Source organism: Macrobrachium rosenbergii, chromosome 48, assembly GCF_040412425.1.
Source record: "Macrobrachium rosenbergii isolate ZJJX-2024 chromosome 48, ASM4041242v1, whole genome shotgun sequence".
NCBI classification, from domain to species: Eukaryota; Metazoa; Arthropoda; class Malacostraca; order Decapoda; family Palaemonidae; genus Macrobrachium; species Macrobrachium rosenbergii.
In genome coordinates, this window is record NC_089788.1 from 73,227,636 (window position 1) to 73,246,013 (window position 18,378).

The following is an 18,378-nucleotide window of genomic DNA, read 5'->3' on the forward strand; positions in this document are numbered from 1 at the left end:
AACTTTAAAAGAGTTTGTTGAATCTACAAAAGAGTTTGTTGAATCTACACACATTATTCTGCCTTGGAAACAATCCAACATTTCATCATCATACTACAGAATACAGGAGTTCTAAAGATAACAGACTAAGTTCGCCCTGCTGTTCATTAAAACACAATAGATGTTTCTGAGTCAGAACATGGAACACCTCAGTGTATTATATCCAAATCAAGTGTAGGCAGTCCCTGGGTTACGGCGTTCCAATTTTACGGCACCGTTAACCTGATTTTACAGCGCTGTAAGCATCATTATTCCCATTATTATTATGATGTTCCAGTTTACGATGTTTTTCAGGTTATGGCACGCCACCGGGAACGGACCCCACCGTAAACCAGGGACTGCCTGTAATTAAAAACTCCTCCTTTAGATACTAAAAATACTCACTGCTTTTTGAAGATGCAGGTTTGTTGAAAGCATCATGAATGCTTCAGGACAGGAGGGACTGAGAATCAACAGGTGCTGAATGTTACCATCACTTGAAGTTAAACTCCTAATAGATGAAAATAATCGCTGTACAGTAATCCTTTAAACACACAAAATCAGTTGTAACATAAAAGGATTATAAGGACATTCCTATGGAGAATAGATTAGAACTAGGCTGATGCGCTGTGAAATTTAAAAATATATCAAAAAGTGAACGAGTAAAACAAGGCTCACACCAACAATGTGTATATGTCAGGTTTTCATAACTTCTATGCTAGGGCGGCCTTTATCTGCTCTATCCACCCTTCAGCCTTTTGCCTTTTGTGCCTGGAATTCCAACTGGAACAGGTCTGTATCATGTCCTTTCTATACAATTTTTATGTTCTTTTTGTTGTTGATCTTTCCTTTGCAACTTATAATTTCTGATTAAATGTTATTTTTCTCTTCTCATCACTTGCCCTAACCATCTAAATTGTCAAGATCTAAGTTTATTTCTCAGTCTTTACATATCACGACAGAAACAGAGCTATGATATATGTAAAATTGCACACATACCTCCCTAAACAATAATGATGAGCAACCTTTACAAGATTTCACAAGTGCTGCTTAACCAAAACTGCCAACAGAAAAACTCTACATTTTACCAATGCTACCTTCCTGAATATACTACGGGTTTTCCCTGAACATGTCCGTGTAACTAACTCTTCCCTATCTAGTGAAATTACTAATTCACATTTGCTCATCTTCTACAGGTCTGCTTCAGAACCTCCTCAAGTGCTATGAAGTATTCTGTAACACCTCAAAATAAGCAATTTCAAGTTCTGAAACAAAAGGACGGTAAAATTCTTTACACAATTTAATCCCTTTTCCCCATAAGAAAATGTGCTAGGGCTGCAATACCTTCAACTGTTGTTATCAACTTCAGAACAGCCCTACTGCAATTATCTTTTGAAGAGACTGCTGATTAACCTGATTGCAAGTTCAAAACCAAAAGTGAAATTCATAATGCTGGTGCAACAAAAGCCTAATATGCCTCTTTAGATTTACATCAATTACTGATGGGCATGTTTGTAAAGAAACTTAGTATGGTTTTAAGGGAATACAGTGCTGTATTTGTATTTTCTTCTAGTTCATATGATGGGTATTTTATATTTGATTTTCTAGCCGAAGAATATTTTCCTATATCACACAGCAATGTTTTGAGTTACGATCAAACTGATACATTTGATACAGATTTTAAACTGATTGATTTGTTACATACTTTAAGATCATCATAATTATTACTATAACTAAACTGAACAGGGCCACTGAGTCACATTACAGTACCAGGCTTTACAGCTCACCCAACGGATTGTTTATGAAAATTGAAACTTGGGGATAGGTGGAGAAGTTTGGCAGCTAAGTAAAAAGAGACTAGAGAATGGAACAGACACTAAAAGGCATAAAGCACTGCAGCTGGGGCCAAAATGACACTCTGCAGATCCTTTAGCACCATCTGGTCACTGTGTGCTGTGCAAGCTACTCTCTGACTGCAAAGGTGTCAACCCTTTAAACAAAACAAGATTATTAAAAAAAGTAAGCGTCTCTTTGTCCATTTCTTTCATCAGTGACTTGCTATAAAATTGAAAATATTGCCAATACAGAAAAAATTCTTTATTACAGTACTTATAATTTGGATGACAGATTAAGTTGTTTGCAACCGTACAGTCACATACAACCAGTTAATCAGATGACGTGTGAACCTTCAAATATAAAAAATGAGAAAACTTACCTGTATCTGTCTTGGTATTTTGCTTGTAATACCCTTGTGAGGCCTTGATACCACTGTAATGGCTTTGAGAAGAAGGGGGCAAGATTTGGGTCGATTGTACTTAGAGATGTCACTTGCACAAGGCTCAAGAGTTCACACAATTCACTGTAAGCTGCATTGCTCAGGGCCTGAAGACATTAATGATTAAACAATACATTTTCCTTTTAAGGTCAGATATTATTAACTACTTGTACTCAAATATCTCATTTTAATGCATAGTAATTAAAAGAATGAGTTTACACCATTTATCCAGGCTCAAGAGTAGATATTAATTTCAGGTTTTTAACACACTCTCTCTCTCTCTCTCTCTCAAAATTCTTGTTCTTATTTATCAATAATGTTATATGGTTAAAGAAAACCACATATCCAATATACAAAAATAATCTAAGCTAAGAAATGTCTGCATTTAATATTTCTATACTGTAACTGTTTATTATGGAACAGAGGCCTAAGGAAAAATTTCATGGCAAAGCTTTATAATCTCTAACCTAAAACAAACTGGCCCTAACCTCATTTAACCTAAGAAATGAGTGCAACAACCATTCCACATACAAAAAAAATTTGTATTTTATAGTATTCCACATATAGTTATTGGATATTCCATTGCATACCTGGTCCCTTGCTATTTTCTGTTTCTCATCTTCACGGAGAACTGCAGTTAGTCTTTGCCAAAGCCAATCTCGTCTGTGATTGAATGAACAAACTATATTAGGTTCTTGAAATATGTTAAAGTGACTAGAACAGGGTAAAGAGTTGTAAATTAGATGCAAAGACCTTAAGGGAATGGATGAAGAGTAAAATAGAGCTAGGGTTAAACAGATAGTGTATGGGACCTTCAGTACCATCAACAGTGTGCCTACAGGGAATAAATACATATATAACATTTACATATAAATTTTTATTACTCAGTTTTCTGCATTAAAATACAGGACAATTTCCCTTGAAGACTAGAAATATACATTTCACAATGATTATATCATTAAAATATTTAATTTCACATAAAAATGCTGTCCATATGAATCATACACTTTATATTCTTTATAAATGAATCCACTTCACAATTATCTTAAACTGGAATTTCACTTCCAAATACACTTCATTACAGGATTATAAGTAAAAATATAAATTCCTCTAAAGAGTTTAGCACACTTTGTTAACCTTCCAAGGACACTCATTTTTCATTTCCTTGCATTCATAAATTTTCAGGACTAAGGACAAATTATTGGAATCCAAATCCACAATGTGAGAACTTCCTACACATAAACTCTTTCATGAATGTACGTAAAACTGCTGGATTTTTTAAAATATTTCCTTCATGACCTACCTGCAATGGATTTTAGCCTGGTTGAAAATAAAATGAATGTGCCTCTGTGCCTGCAAAGCCTGATTATGGAGATTTGTGTGGATTTTCTGTTCGTAGTGGGTGTAATAGCCAAGATATCTCACACTTTCCAACCTGCAATAAATGCATATAAAATATTAGGAAACCTGCCACTTTTGTTGGATTGCTTTTTCATTCTCATTTCCATTGTTCACTGACCCTTCTCATTTCATTAATCCATTTTTAAAAATTATAAATTTTCAGTTGTTTTTGAAAGGTTTGAGTAAAATCTGTACTTTTGTTCTGCTAGTTCAGAGATGAGTTAAGGAGTGACAGGTTTTTATTCTTGTGACATTTTTAACCATGCAAATTTTAAAAAATGTTTTTGGTTAGTTTGGCAACTTTTCTTTTAAAATATATTTTAGCATCTATATAAATTACTCATACATGTTAGAATTCTTAAATTGAAAATATATTTTAGCATCTATATAAATTACTCATATATATGTTAGAATTCTTAAACTGAATCAATAAATCAACCGTACTGTGCATGATAACAATTCTCAATAAACTTCTAAATCATGAATAAAAACAAACCTTTTCACTGTTATGCATTGCAAGGATTTTCTCCTAGAATTTTATGGTAAATTTTGCTTCAGTGCACAATGAATTTTCCAGGAAAGTGCATTAAATAAATAAATATAAAAAGTATACTGTAATGTGGTTAAACATTACAAGGGGGCATGCAGGTTAGTATGGAAAAAATAAATTAAAAATAATACTGTCATATAATTCCTGTGAAATTATTTACGGCTTGTAAACAAAACCTCTACTGACAACCAATGAACCAGGTTATTCAGCCATTTACAATATCTATGCATACCAGTGATATAATTTGCTTTTTCTAATTACAGAACCTAAAGCAGGACCCCATACATCCAAAGAAAAAAACAATACTGTACTGTATATACCTAATACCACTGTGGGACTTGAGAGGCGGAGGAGGAGGAATTTCTTTTGTGCTTGGCAACGAAGGTATATACTCGAGCACTGGTGAAGCTCCTTCTGTTCCCACTGAAGCTCTTGTCCACTCGGAAAAGCTACTGGAAACTTCTTTGCCATCTTCTATGACAGTTAAAGTTACCGGTGTGCCAGTAATAGTATCCCCTGTATATCAGATAAGTATCCTTTAAGTCTGGTTTAGGGGGTTACATACAAATCGCTGGTTGTACATACAAATCACTGGTTTGATTTAGAAAGGGTTGATTCATCTATTACACCATAAGGGTGGGATGACACCTGCATAGCAAAGTTACTATGTATTTCAGTATTTCACATATCCCCAAAACACCAATACTACAAGTAATGTATATAGGCAATCTAAAGAGATGGAAAATTTAAAAGCACTCAAGAAATTTTTTGTAACAAATGCATAACATAAAACTACTCGGCTGTCAATAAATCAGTCTTAGGCTCACCTTTCCTTTCAATAGTCTCCACCTTAAGACCAGAAGCAGCTGCCTTCTCTGCCTTTTCTGCTCTCAGGGTCGGTACATCATACACAGTTCTGAAGATTCCTTTCTTTCTATCCAATGTGCGGTTGGGATACATTTCCCTGCAAAAATTTAAACATGAGGTACAAGTGTTTGTTATTCATTGGGAACAAGATAAAAAAAAAACCAAAAGTAGCAAACACAATTAAATATACTCTTCTTGGCCCTAGTGCTAAAAAAAATCATTACCCAAAATATAAAATGCCGTACAGACTTTGAGGTGGCAAATATTGATCAAAGTGAAATGAATAAGGCAGGAAAAAATGGAGTCCAAGAAGGTACAGCTTTCAACAGGTGAGTAAGACTGGGCTCACCTTGATGAGGTCAGTCTAACTTATCATTTAACATTTGTTTCGATGGTTTTAAATAGCCATCCATAATCAGTATGTAGCTCTAGTGTAGTGTTAAGGCTTAATTAAAAGTAACAAATTTAAAATTCAGGTAATTTCTAACAACATTCACAATTTAATCGTCAAACAATAGGACAAAAGTAACTCAAATCATCAAAAGTATTAAAAATGAACATAACAGAAAGGTGCAAATTATTTTTGTTAAGAGAGAAAAGCTGTTGTGCTAGTAATATAAGTTTAGTATTTCATTCATCACTTAGTGGGAAATGATAGATATAGCTAGTTTAATAAGGAGGCTGAGTAACCTCTTTTATTGTAACCACGGCAGATGCTTTACAAGCTATTATAAAACATAATTCAAAATCCTCTTGTGAAATGACTGCCTACTGTGAAAGGTATATCTACCACATCCCTTTTCTATCTTGTAAATAACACTATACAACAAATAAAGTTTAACATGTATTATTTTCATTTATTGCTACTATTAAACCATTTAACCAGACCACTAAGTAAAATGTTAACTACCTCTTGCTGCTCAGAATGATGTATACTTTCAGGTGAAGAGCATCAGTTTGCTGATTGGCCACATCACCACCATCGTCTGAGAGGTCATGAGTTACCAACACTGACACGTCATATTCGTCAGTGACTCTCTGCTCATTTGCATCACTATAACCCATCCTGCATGTCTCATTGTACACCATGATGAATTCTGTCTCTTGCTGGTAATATATGGACAATCACTATTCATGGTTGCAGTAGTGAAAAAAAATCATTTTTGCTTACCCTTAAAATAGCATTACAAGTAGATTGTTTGATATCTTTAAGAACTATACTCTACCAAACTTAATGCAATTATCCCAATACAAAACAGGTAATTGAAATACAGAATAATATGCTAAATACACAGTAATCTAAATGACTTAATATGCCTCACCATATCTGAATCAGGGTCAATGAAGATAGGCTTCATTCTGAGGACTTTCACACCATACTGTTTTTCTCGAGCCAACAGATAATTGTACAGTTGCTCTCCTGGAGTGCCGGTATCCAAAACTTTCATGTGTGCTGAAAGAGTACATCATTATAATTATTTATTGTTACTCAGAAATATGACTATCAAACATTACCGTCATGGCAAGGCCAGCCAGTTTACACAAGTTGATCACCTGCATGCTGCAGATGTTATTGACACTGTCAATGGAGTTTGTACTGTGATTTGATCCTCTTGTGTATTTATATATTTATTTTCAGGAATAAGCAATTTATCAGTAAAAATTGTTCTTACTACAAAGCTGATACCCAATATAGCTGATACCGAATATTCTTCAGAATTGCAATAACAGGTGAAACACTAACATTCACAGCTTGCTATTAATAACGTTGGTCATCCCATGTAAACGATATCCACAGAAAAATAGTGTTGTGTCAACATTATGCAACTGAAGTTTTCAAAACATTACTTTACATAACATTTATTTGTTATAGTGAGGGCCAACACTGCCTAAACAACCACCTGCATAATTTCCAGTCGTCATCACCTCCAATACTGTGTGATGCAAAAGGCCCGTGAATTCTGTCATTCATGTCTTCCACAAATCTCCACTTCCCTCCAACCCCCCTTTTTATTCTATTCTTGCTGAATGTTTTCCAGCCCATTTTTTGGTGTTATATTTGTACATGAACATTTAAGTGATGGTTATCATTCTCTCAAAGTTTCCGCTGTCCTCTGCATGACCCAAAGTTTCTGGCAATTGGAAACATATTTAGTCTTTTCTGTCCTTTGTTGAGAGTTAAGGAACAGCTATTGAATTCATTTGTAATTTTTCTGTATAAATGTTGTAACATGATCCTGTATGTACGTGCAAATTTTCTGCTATTTTTCAAATTGTTGAGCAACAATTAGCATGCACAATTTTACATACTTGTGGAAAAAGGGCAGTGTCAGATGATACTGAAGGTTGTTCCAATGCATGTCACTGCCTATTAACTGACAGCCATCCTTAAATTGCATATGCTTTTCACAACACTCCATATAAATCATGCTCTCATTTCGAAATTACTTATAAGTGTCCCTGCAAGTGTTTTTCCTGCTTGTGGCTAAATTTAGTGAAGACATATGACCCAAAAAAGTTAACCCCCTAAATACTTACCAAACATACAATATTCAAATTAAACAACACTGCAGAATGATGGCTAATCACAGCAAACTGACAGAGCAAACAGCATGTTACTTAGTAAGGCTACCACTAGGCAGGGCAACTTAGCAAACAGCCTTGGATTACATATTTACATGGTTACAGGTGCCTCAAAAACTTAAGGAAATTGCATGTGTCAGTCACTTCATTCTCATTGTATTTTTCAACTTTACTGGTATTGGTACAATTCACAAACTCAGCTGGTAGGCTAATAGTCCATTCCAAAATAAGGTTATCTTATTTGGGAAGAAGTTTCCATAGTGACAGGTGTTGAAACTTTAGTTCCAATTTTTATTCATTGGATCATCCACAGGATCTGGTAAGGATACCTACATCCTGTGTTATTTATACATTTTAAGTATCATGAATAGTTCTACCAACTATCCTCTAAATGTTTTTTTTTTTAAAGCACAGGCTGAGGCACTCTAGCCTCCTTTGATATTCCAGACCCCTTTTGAGCAGATTTAGTTCAACATCTGAGGTGTACTTGGTCCTGACATAAGAGAAACTTACCAGAGTAAACCATATTCCTTGCAAAATTTGGTCCCTTGTTGTAGTACTTGATGAAGTCATTTAAGAAGGAGGACACATGATAACCAGGATGGAAGAGGAGCTGTCGATCTGTCACGTAGGCACAAACACTTCGGAGATGGAAATCGTACGTGAACGAATGTACGTGCAGAAGGACCTTCATGCTGTCAACTTCGTCCATAAAGTAATTGGTGGCGAACTGTCAATTTAACCAATATTTAGAAATGACATTCAAAAGATTAATCCATCTCAATATATATGCATTCATTATTTCATCAATATATTGCAGATAAAGCAAAATAAGACATAAGCACTGTATAAAGATACCTTTCTTTCCACCAAGAAAAGAAAAAATGAGAAGCATTCAACTTAAAGCATAACAAAGCAGGTGTTGTGTTCACGTACATGGATGACGTGTGAATATGTCTACTGTCCACCAATATATACAGCCCTAAAGACTACAATTCAATCCAGTTGTTTTCCCAAAACATTTCAATCATTTTTCATTCAAAAGTTATACTTCAACATGATGGCATGAAATTTAATCAAAACTGATTACGGGATGTTTTCCCAGCTATCTGGCGGCAACATCAACTAAAATAAACGACCCAATCAATTTACAATGAAACTTGACACTACAGTTCACACTAAAGTTTAAAATACAACAAACATATATGCACTGTGCAATGCAGCACTTATGCTATGGTGATTACCCGAGTCACTCTAAGTACTAAACATTTTGTACTATGGTTTATGTCAATTTAGCACACAAGGTCAAAATGCCTGTTTGCCTATTATTAGTATTAGTACTGTATCTAGTTCAACCTAACCACTTTCTTAACTCTCAGAGGACTGAATTGTTTTCCTTCTGGTAAAAAATTTACAGTACTGTATAGACACAGTACTGTTCTTTATGACCAAACTAAGTCAGAGAAATCTTTTTCCAGTCTAAAATGCTTAATGTTTATATAAGTAAAAGGACATATCTTGAGTTTGGGAAAGTCCCTGAACTTACTTAAAAAAAATCAGTTTATACTACACAGAGTGTCATTTCTTTATTAATGAATGAATGTATGAATAAATAAAACCTATATGTTTATTTCTTCTCATGTTTTTTCATCTAACTCATAAATACGGTACATACTGTATTTCACTTGTATAATTTGCTTTATTAATTTATATAGTCAGTAAAACTTCCTTTATTTTTTGCTCTTCTCTGCTCGTTCTGTTGTTTATAAAAACACGTACACGTCATTATACTTGTATGTTCACAATCTCCGGTTGCTTGCATCATTAAATTTGCAAAGTAACCATCCCAATATGGAATGAATCTCAGGGGTCATTTGGTTTTATTTCTAGTTCATCAGTATACTTAACCTACATTATGTTGCTTTATATACCTTCTGAATTTGATAGCTGTCCTCTCAATTTGAGGTCGCGCACCTCTGAACTCTAATCTACACATGCTCTTTTATTCTTTTATATGACGTCTTCCACCTTTTTACCAATTCCCAACATCATCATAAAGATTTTTTAACACACTTCACTATCCTCATCCTCTAGATAAGAAAATGCATTCAAAGCATGATGCTTAAAATGCTAGTTCTCCAATTTTGCTCATGTTTCCTGACAACAAAAAATCTAAGCCTCATATATGGTCTGTCTAGAATACTTAGCCCACATCATTAAACACAAAGGAACATTTAATGGAACTCGAGACCTTTTTCCTTGCATTAGTGTATAACCAAACAGAATACAGAAATTAATGCATGAAAATCTTTGAATAAAAAATATAAGACTGAGTACCAATAGTAGAAAACAAACCTATACACTCTTTCATTACAAGTAAACTATTCTGTGTGACATAACTGAACTTCTAGATCAACTGACAAACTCCTCATATACAGAATGAAAAAATTTTTAAGAAATGAAGTCGCAGCATTAAAACATAACAAAAGCTATAACTTTTGTACTTCCACACACGACATAGTAAATATTTTTCAAAAGCAACAATTCAGAAAATCATCTGGTGCCTCTATTAGGAAGGCTAGCGCCTAGTGACAAATTCAAAACACTAGTTATACATCATGTAAACATATTGATAAATATGGGAAATATCTTTTGACTTAAAATACACCTAAGTTATCAACATAATTATAAAAACATTGCTGTACACCACTGCAGCCAAAATTCTTAAAACTATAAGTAATATAGAAATTAATATCCTGTGATTTCACAGCTTTCTCCTAGCACTGTTTCACCAGGTCTCAAATTCTTTGTTCATACATCCATGGATAAATAACACTAACAAACATTTAGTCCTCGCTAACATGAAAGGATTACTTATTAATTTTGTCATTGATAACCCTACAACATATTCCTGATGAGAAAAAGTAATTTCTCTCCTAGTCTTTGCCAATCCTATGGCAGCGATGCAATGAATATTACTGCATCAATTAGAATCTGAATGCACATTAAAAGTTTCAGTATTCGTACTAATAAACTCGTAGAGGAAAGATTGGTGAAAGTACACAAAATGCAGGAACTGCACATGACCACGTAAATATGGAAGCACACTAACACCGATCACACACACACTAACACCAAACCCATTCAGAAACATTTACCAAATTCCCCAAGAAGCCAGCTAACTAAAACTAAAAACTTATTTCAGCCTTTTCCTTTCTGTTAGTAATACCTGTACATGTATATCACATACAAAGAGTAATGTTAAGCATACGATTAAAATAGACCTACTTCTATGCACTGGTACAAAATGGCATGCCATTTATGTTAAATACAAAGTTGTCAGGTTGTACAGACTACTAATGCAAAGCAGCATCTATTTATATGATAGGCTTAAAGTTAGTAAGGAAGATTTCGCTTGAAATTAGTAAATGGTAAAGTCAAGCAATTTATACTTAAAAGCAGTGGCTCACTGCACTACTTGCATGCTTATTACTTAAAAGATATTTTGGCATTAGAAATTCAAAAGGATTAATAGCAGAATTTTAAAATGTTTTCCTAAAATACTACGACTCTAAGGATAGAGAACAGCTCCAATTTCACCCTCCTTCAAGCAGTTGCAAGGTCCCAAGAAACTTGCAAGTTATGGAGAATGTGCACTTACCAAAGGGAAAATCTAATATGCACAAAAACTGCCATCCCTAATACACCCTTCACCAGGGTCTCAACGAAAGAGTTATATCATTCTCTAGCATAGTGATAATTCTTAGGTGACTATTGGTATAGTCTGCCTTTCCTGTATGCATTTGTTAAAGTGTCTTATGTTCCTGGAATAACCATTCCAGACAGAAGAGGATCCAATGCAGAAAGCCACAAACTGTACAAAAGAAAGGCAAACAAGGCAAGAGGATAAGCGGAAGTCGGATTAAGAACGAGGAGGATAACCAAGCAGGGAAGAACAAAGCTTGGACAATCTGGTAAGAGAACATAGATATTAATTCATAAAAAGGTGTAATTCTAGTGTAGCCTTGAGTCAAGGTTTCCTGAGGACTTTACTGAAAGAGTTATCTCCCCTGAAATTCATAAAATTATCAATTTAAATAGTTTCACTCATATCCACAACTCATATAGCCCATATTCATGGTCTTTGAATGTCCCCAAACACTACAAAATTTTGTCCAAAGGATAGAAGTAGTATCAGCTATGGCATAAGCACCACATGGAGCCTACAGTCATCATCACTCTTCAGCACCACTTTCTCATAGAATCTTGCTAAGATACTCAACAGGGGCCAGAGGAACTCTGTACATGAGTAATAGGTTTGTAACAGATTAAACTTTATTGCTTCAGTCAACCTCATTACTCATATCACCCAAACCCAAATCTCAATTAGGGAGAAAGGAATGAACTGTTGATTGCCTTGTAGTTATGACAGGAATGAAAGATCCAGGGAAGTTCTTGGTGAGTGAATAGGTAAAAGCCAAGGCTGAAAAAAGCAGGTCCTTATAGAATTGATAAAGCTTCTTGACACTTTCCAATAAAATGCTAACTAAATGTAAGTGATTAACTGAAAACAGCAAGATAATCACATGCAGAGACAAAATATTCTGTGACTGAAAATGCAAAAGGCTGGAACATTTAGGAAATGGTAAATATCTTGACAGAGTTCTGTGAAAAGTTAAAAACCCTAGCTGCTGGTTTCTCATGCCCAAAGCTGATTGCTGAATGTAAGTTGAAGAGCAGTTAAGATGGCTGTCCTTGTCACTGTGAAGTTTCTCTTCAAGATTCAAAACCAAGTCTTCTGGGAATAGGAAAGGATCCAGCATGTTGGAAACCCTCATGTCTATGATATCAGGAGGAGTCTGAAAGTTGGAGAATTCCAAAGTAACAGCATTCCTCTTCATCATACTGTTGACCAAAGAGTAAGGATTACCCTAACAGGGATAACAAAAGCTCCTTATGAAATTACTGGACTGAAAGTTTCCTCCACCTATTCCTACCAGATAACAATGGCCAAGAACTCACAAAGATATTGCTTGGAAGTATCAGCCTCAAATGCCTTCAAACCTTGCTTTCTTTTTTCCTGAGGTGAAAGGAGTCCTAGGAGTCTCTGGCTAGGAATTAGAAGGTGTCCAGGGTAATGGGAAATCCCAATCCCATTTGAAATGATGAAAGGAATTAAAATGGTTCATATGAGGCAAAAATGCAAAGGAAAATGCAAACTACAGAAGGAAATGCAATAAAAACAGAATAAAAGCAATTGGAAAACTAAGTACAAGTGTGAACAACACTGCAGAGCATGAAAGGGTGCCACAGATGAGTGCCAACAACTTGTGGTTCAATATGGCACTTGCTCAGTAGTTGATACAACTTCTGTCCTTTGGACATAAAGTCTGCACTATCCACAGACATTCAAAGACCACAAATGTGGGAGACATAAGAGATATGGATGGATGAAACAAATTACAATTAAAAAAAGCAATAATTTCCACATCAAGGAAAATTATAACCTTTTTCTAACTGTTAAAACCTCAAGTCATTTTTCTAGAATTATTCCAAAGCTAAAGTGATCTCAGTGAGATGACAAAAACAGTGTAATTTGATCTGGCTTTTCATAACAAACACATCTAGCAAAATACCTCACTAACAATGAAAAATTAACTTATTCTCTGTAAGCATGTTTATTAACCCTACATGTAAGGTAATACAGCATTCAGTACTACCAAAATATTTAAAGACAATGATTTCTCCCTTGTAGTTTTCATGATTTTCAATATTTGAGTGTGTTCACATTTTTTATTTTCATTTTTAATAACTGTGAAAAAAATAAACTTTATATATGGAAAGCAGAGATGAGTGAAAACAAATCAAATGATAACTCAGTATTTTATTTACCTTTCATTCTATAGTCATTTTTAACTGATAATTTTTAAAACCTTACTACCAAGTCTGGAACCCCAAGCTTAATATGGCAAAGCATTTACATAACCAAGCATTTAATGGCTAATGTAACAAGGTAACCTACCAAATCATGACTTTCTATGGCAAAGTGTATATTTTCCAATAGCATGATAATTGCAGTGACAAAAAATCTAACCAATATCCTGCACTGTACAGCATTTACCTGACTTATGAAACTTCACTCTTATGATTCACAACATCTGTAAATAGCATTTATGAACTTTATGGAAACTCTTCCCTAAACTGAAAAATATGGTGGGCCTACGCCAGAGACAATCACATACACAAATTTTAACAGTTTATTGCTTACACAGGTACTCTTCCCAACTGGTAGAATGCAGTATGAGTGGATGCTGCCAAGTAACAAAGACATGTTTATTACTGAAGTACTATAAATTAGTTTCACTTACAACCTTGCACATAAACACCATGCAACACTGAGCTGATCGCAACGCACAACACAAATCATCTCACATAAAATCACTTGTTCATTACAACGACTGGAAAAGGATTAAATTACAAAAAAGTCTCCAGTATATAGCTGGAGATATCTGCAAACTGCACAGGAATGCAGTAGAACAGGGAGGTCAAAAAACCCTCCTGAATTCATCAAAAATAGCAGCCCAAGCCCCCATCTTTTTTTTTTTTTTTTCTGAGATCTAAGACTAGTTTTCATCTTACTTTGTCGTCAATGTGGTCAGGAGGGCAGCCCTCGGGAAAGAGGAGTGTAGCAGAAGAGTGTGGTGAGGGAAGCACAGGTGCTGGAGGACCGCTCACCACAACTCCAATTACTCCTTGGGTCTTGGTGAAGAAAACATTTGGTAATAATTGATCATGTGTTGCCTTAACAAATTACATTCCAATAAGGATTTACTTGTACATAGCCTAATTTAAAATATAATGAAGAGTCTAATACTGTCCATATATATAAACAAATCATGCCATTCGTTAACATTAAATGAACCACCTTACACTACATTATCATCATCATGGCATCATAATAACCATTTTCTTTATAATTAGTACATTTAAGAAATTATGTGTGCCGACCTCCAAGAACTTTTATAAATCATGCTTGCAGCAAGAATGCATCATTCATGTTATCCTGACACAATGAATATGATTTAATCATAACATCTGCACTACATGTCCCACAAATGAAATCTTAAAATTTAAATAATTTCCCACTACAGCACAATAAAAGGACTATAATGACATAAGACCTTCAAAATATGGCCTGTATAGATTAATGATCTTTATATACAGTATTATTTCTTTTTAGGAAACAAATACTGCAACAATGACCTAATTTTCCCCTTTCACCAAAACATTGTCAATAAAATGAGTCCTTCAGAAGGAAGTTCTTAAGATCTTATGTAGATGACAATAATGCTGACAGGATATTGTATCAAACACCTCAGGGAGATGGCACTAAGAGGTCTAATAAAAGTTGTGGGATGCTATATCAAAGGGAATACTTGCTCCAGTAATTTCTTCATGAAGCAAGCTGGCATTATAGGAGCAGCAAATACCAAATAAATCAACCAAGGTTAACTGATAGAAGCAATGACTAAACCTCCATTCTCTTAGAACCATACAAAGTAATATTAATCTTGATTCATTATTGTTGTTAGTTTGATTTTACAGGCATTTGTCTAGACAGAAGAAGCATTTCGTATAGAATATTTGCTACGCAAACATCCCAGACTTCAAAAATTAAATACTGTATATGTAATTTCACTGGATTTATTTCTTATGTTAGTGACTTTAGTAACTTTAAGTTGAATATTAATGGTAATTTTGCCATTTGGGTCTATTGTTTTGCTTTCTTTGTCCATATTATTAGTGTTTTATTTACTTTTTTTTAACGAGAGAGAGAGAGAGAGAGAGAGAGATCTATTGTTTTGCTTTCTTTGTCCATATTATTAGTGTTTTATTTACTTTTTTTTAACGAACAAGAGAGAGAGAGAGAGAGAGAGAGAGAGAGAGAGAGAGAGAGAGAGAGAGAGACACTGACTGACTTTTGTATGGATAATTCACATTTACTTCAGTATTCAAGAATTTTTTTTTTTTTACTAAATACAAATTATTTTACAAGACATCCAGGAGTAATTCCATCCCTAACCTTGGTTGATAGGTATGTTAACTGATATTTCTAGAATCATAACTGATTCTTGTAATAAAGCTTTTAATTTTGAATTTCTTGATCTTCACAATTACCAAACATTTTTCCTAGGACTATTTTACCCATGGCTCCACAGACCTTAAATGACACTTCCGAACTATATAGAAAGGTAAAGTACAGTAATGAACTCCAACCAATACTCTTTATAATTTAATTCAGTTCTCAGTGGATTAATATTTTCTTTATTGCTCGTGGTTATTCTTTTTATCTCCAGTTCAATTATATCTTTATCCAGCTTCCCCTAAAAAAAATCAGGTATTTTATGGAGTAGTAATGCCGAAATCTTTTATGACTTTTTATATTACGACATTACCTATCGTATTTACCATTACAACTATAAAATTTAAGGCCGAAGATGTAAAATGCAAAAATATTCACTCTATTGATGGCATTTTTTTCTATAGGCAACAGGACTATTATCATCAAAAGTGGTATATTAAATTGCTCCTTTTTTAGCACTCGTCATCTCAAAACATATTTTGTTTTTTTGTAGCATTTTACTTCAGTCAAGTTACTGAGTGCTTTTTTTTTTTTTAAATATAAACAATGAAAAAACAGTGCAAACTTACGGCATGCTACAGTATGATTAAGTATCATTGCAAACTAATACTTTACAACATGTCTGCTTAATTCCTGAAATATTTGTAGTTTTCTGAAAGTATCTGCAGACTCAATTTTTTTTTATTTTGGATGTGGCTTTTATATTGGAAAGTCTTTAGCCTGTTACTTTGTAAGTTGGGGACTTAGTTCTTTATTATCTAAGGGTTTTTGGCATTAAAGAGGCTGTAACCAAGATAATGCATCACATGTAATAGTACTTCTCAAACATAACTTGATCGCATGTGTCTACACCTTACATTATACTGTATTCCTAACAACAATAAGGTACAGTACCCGAAAAAGAGGGGACATTAGGATTCAGTGTTTCAAGGAAACCAGAAATTTACAGTAGTCTAATCGTAAAAGAATTTCAAAGCTGAGGTTCTCACAACCTTTTCATGTAAATAAACAATTAAACAGAGATAAACAACTGAACTAAACATCAACTTTCCCAATCAATGCCTACAACGGCATGCATAAATACTACTTAATACAAAATAAGTCACATCGATTTCCGAGACGACACACAGAAGCAAATGACTAAAATAGCATGGCATTCGTGCACTGTTACTGATGCTGTTGTCACTAATTTTTTATTTCTTTAAATAAGGAAGAAAACAGTACCTATAAGGGCAAGAGGCATATTAGGGTTAGATATACATATGCATTAATTTAAAGTATTACAGGACATTAAAAAAATGACTTACAGGTAAAAATTAAAGGCCAGTGACAACAAGTTTCAAATTGTTATGTAAGTGATGCTTATTAGATATATACAGGTAACACATAAATAAGAGTTCACCTATGCTTATCAACAGAAAGATTGTTCGTGAACATAAACATTTAAATTACTGGAAACTATGCGCTCTGCAAACTAAATTTCCAGCTTTCATACCTTTTATTTTCAGTCTTTTCCCTTATGTATGTTACGACAAGTTTCAAATACTGCATACTTTATATGTATACATTTTCCATACAATATTAATAAATATTCAAACAATACACAAGAGATTGTATCTTTCTGGCAACAAGTATCAAACTACAGTAATACAGGAATAAGTTATAAATCCTATGATCAGTCTCCTAATGTTTATATTAATTCTTGGAAAACTTCTAAATAATACTGATATAATGAAACCTACAAGCTACAGTTAGTTCTAAGGCTTGGCTAGCACACCACACTACCTACAAAGATGTGTGAAGATCTAACCTTGTTTTGTGTTACTTGAGACTTCTGTTGTTTGTAAGTAACGACAGTATATTAATTTAAGCTCTATGTTAATAAGTTAAGTCGGATGTAAATAACAAAGCTTACTCCCCTTGGAAGAACCATTTTCCTGACAGTATGTTTTAACTTGGTAACACTAGATACTAAAATGAGATTATGCAAATAATATTTCACATTGGAAGAAGCAAAATAAAGTGCAAGAAATGTAAGAGTGCAAATTAAATAAAAAATATATATTGTATATCTGCCAAACTTAAGAGAATTAAAAAACGAAAACAAAATCATCCAATCCTTCAAAAATAAATTGGCAATGACATGTCCAAAAGACATAACAAGACCATTCAACCATACCTGAGAGGACAGTGTGTTGAGCTTTCTTCCGTGCAACCTTATTGATTCAAGCACATACACCTGTGATGGAAAGACACATTAATAACAGAGATCTGTCAACCAAAGATGAGTGAATGGCTCTTACATGAAACACACCACAGTATATTTTATTATAGTTTGTCAATACAAAATATTTATTCAGCAACGGAAATCAAACCATATAGCATTCAATGTAATACACGGTTCACTGAAACTACTGGTAGCAAAAAAAAAAAATCATATACAGTACACAGTATCTTGGTCTTTCCAATTTTACTGAAAAGATTTATAAATTGTGGATCTTCAAGCATTTCCTCCACTGGATTATTACTTGCACTTTCAGA

General features: G+C 34.0%; 1 protein-coding gene and 1 long non-coding RNA gene across 2 annotated transcripts in view; one reads left to right on the top strand and one right to left on the bottom strand.

Moving 5' to 3' along the window:
• The window catches only part of LOC136831536 (uncharacterized), a 70,862-nt gene extending 64,903 nt beyond the window's left edge, over nucleotides 1-5,959 (top strand). The window contains exon 4 of the long non-coding RNA XR_010850922.1: nucleotides 4,508-5,959. This is a non-coding gene — a long non-coding RNA (uncharacterized lncRNA). The remainder of the gene's footprint in view (nucleotides 1-4,507) is intronic.
• The window catches only part of LOC136831534 (KICSTOR complex protein SZT2-like), a 123,555-nt gene that overhangs the window by 2,557 nt on the left and 102,620 nt on the right, over nucleotides 1-18,378 (bottom strand). The window contains 11 exon segments of the mRNA XM_067092105.1: nucleotides 424-529; nucleotides 2,234-2,400; nucleotides 2,884-2,956; nucleotides 3,597-3,728; nucleotides 4,565-4,760; nucleotides 5,072-5,208; nucleotides 6,022-6,218; nucleotides 6,434-6,564; nucleotides 8,208-8,424; nucleotides 14,334-14,453; nucleotides 18,017-18,076. Coding sequence (XP_066948206.1) covers nucleotides 424-529; nucleotides 2,234-2,400; nucleotides 2,884-2,956; nucleotides 3,597-3,728; nucleotides 4,565-4,760; nucleotides 5,072-5,208; nucleotides 6,022-6,218; nucleotides 6,434-6,564; nucleotides 8,208-8,424; nucleotides 14,334-14,453; nucleotides 18,017-18,076 — 1,536 coding nt within the window.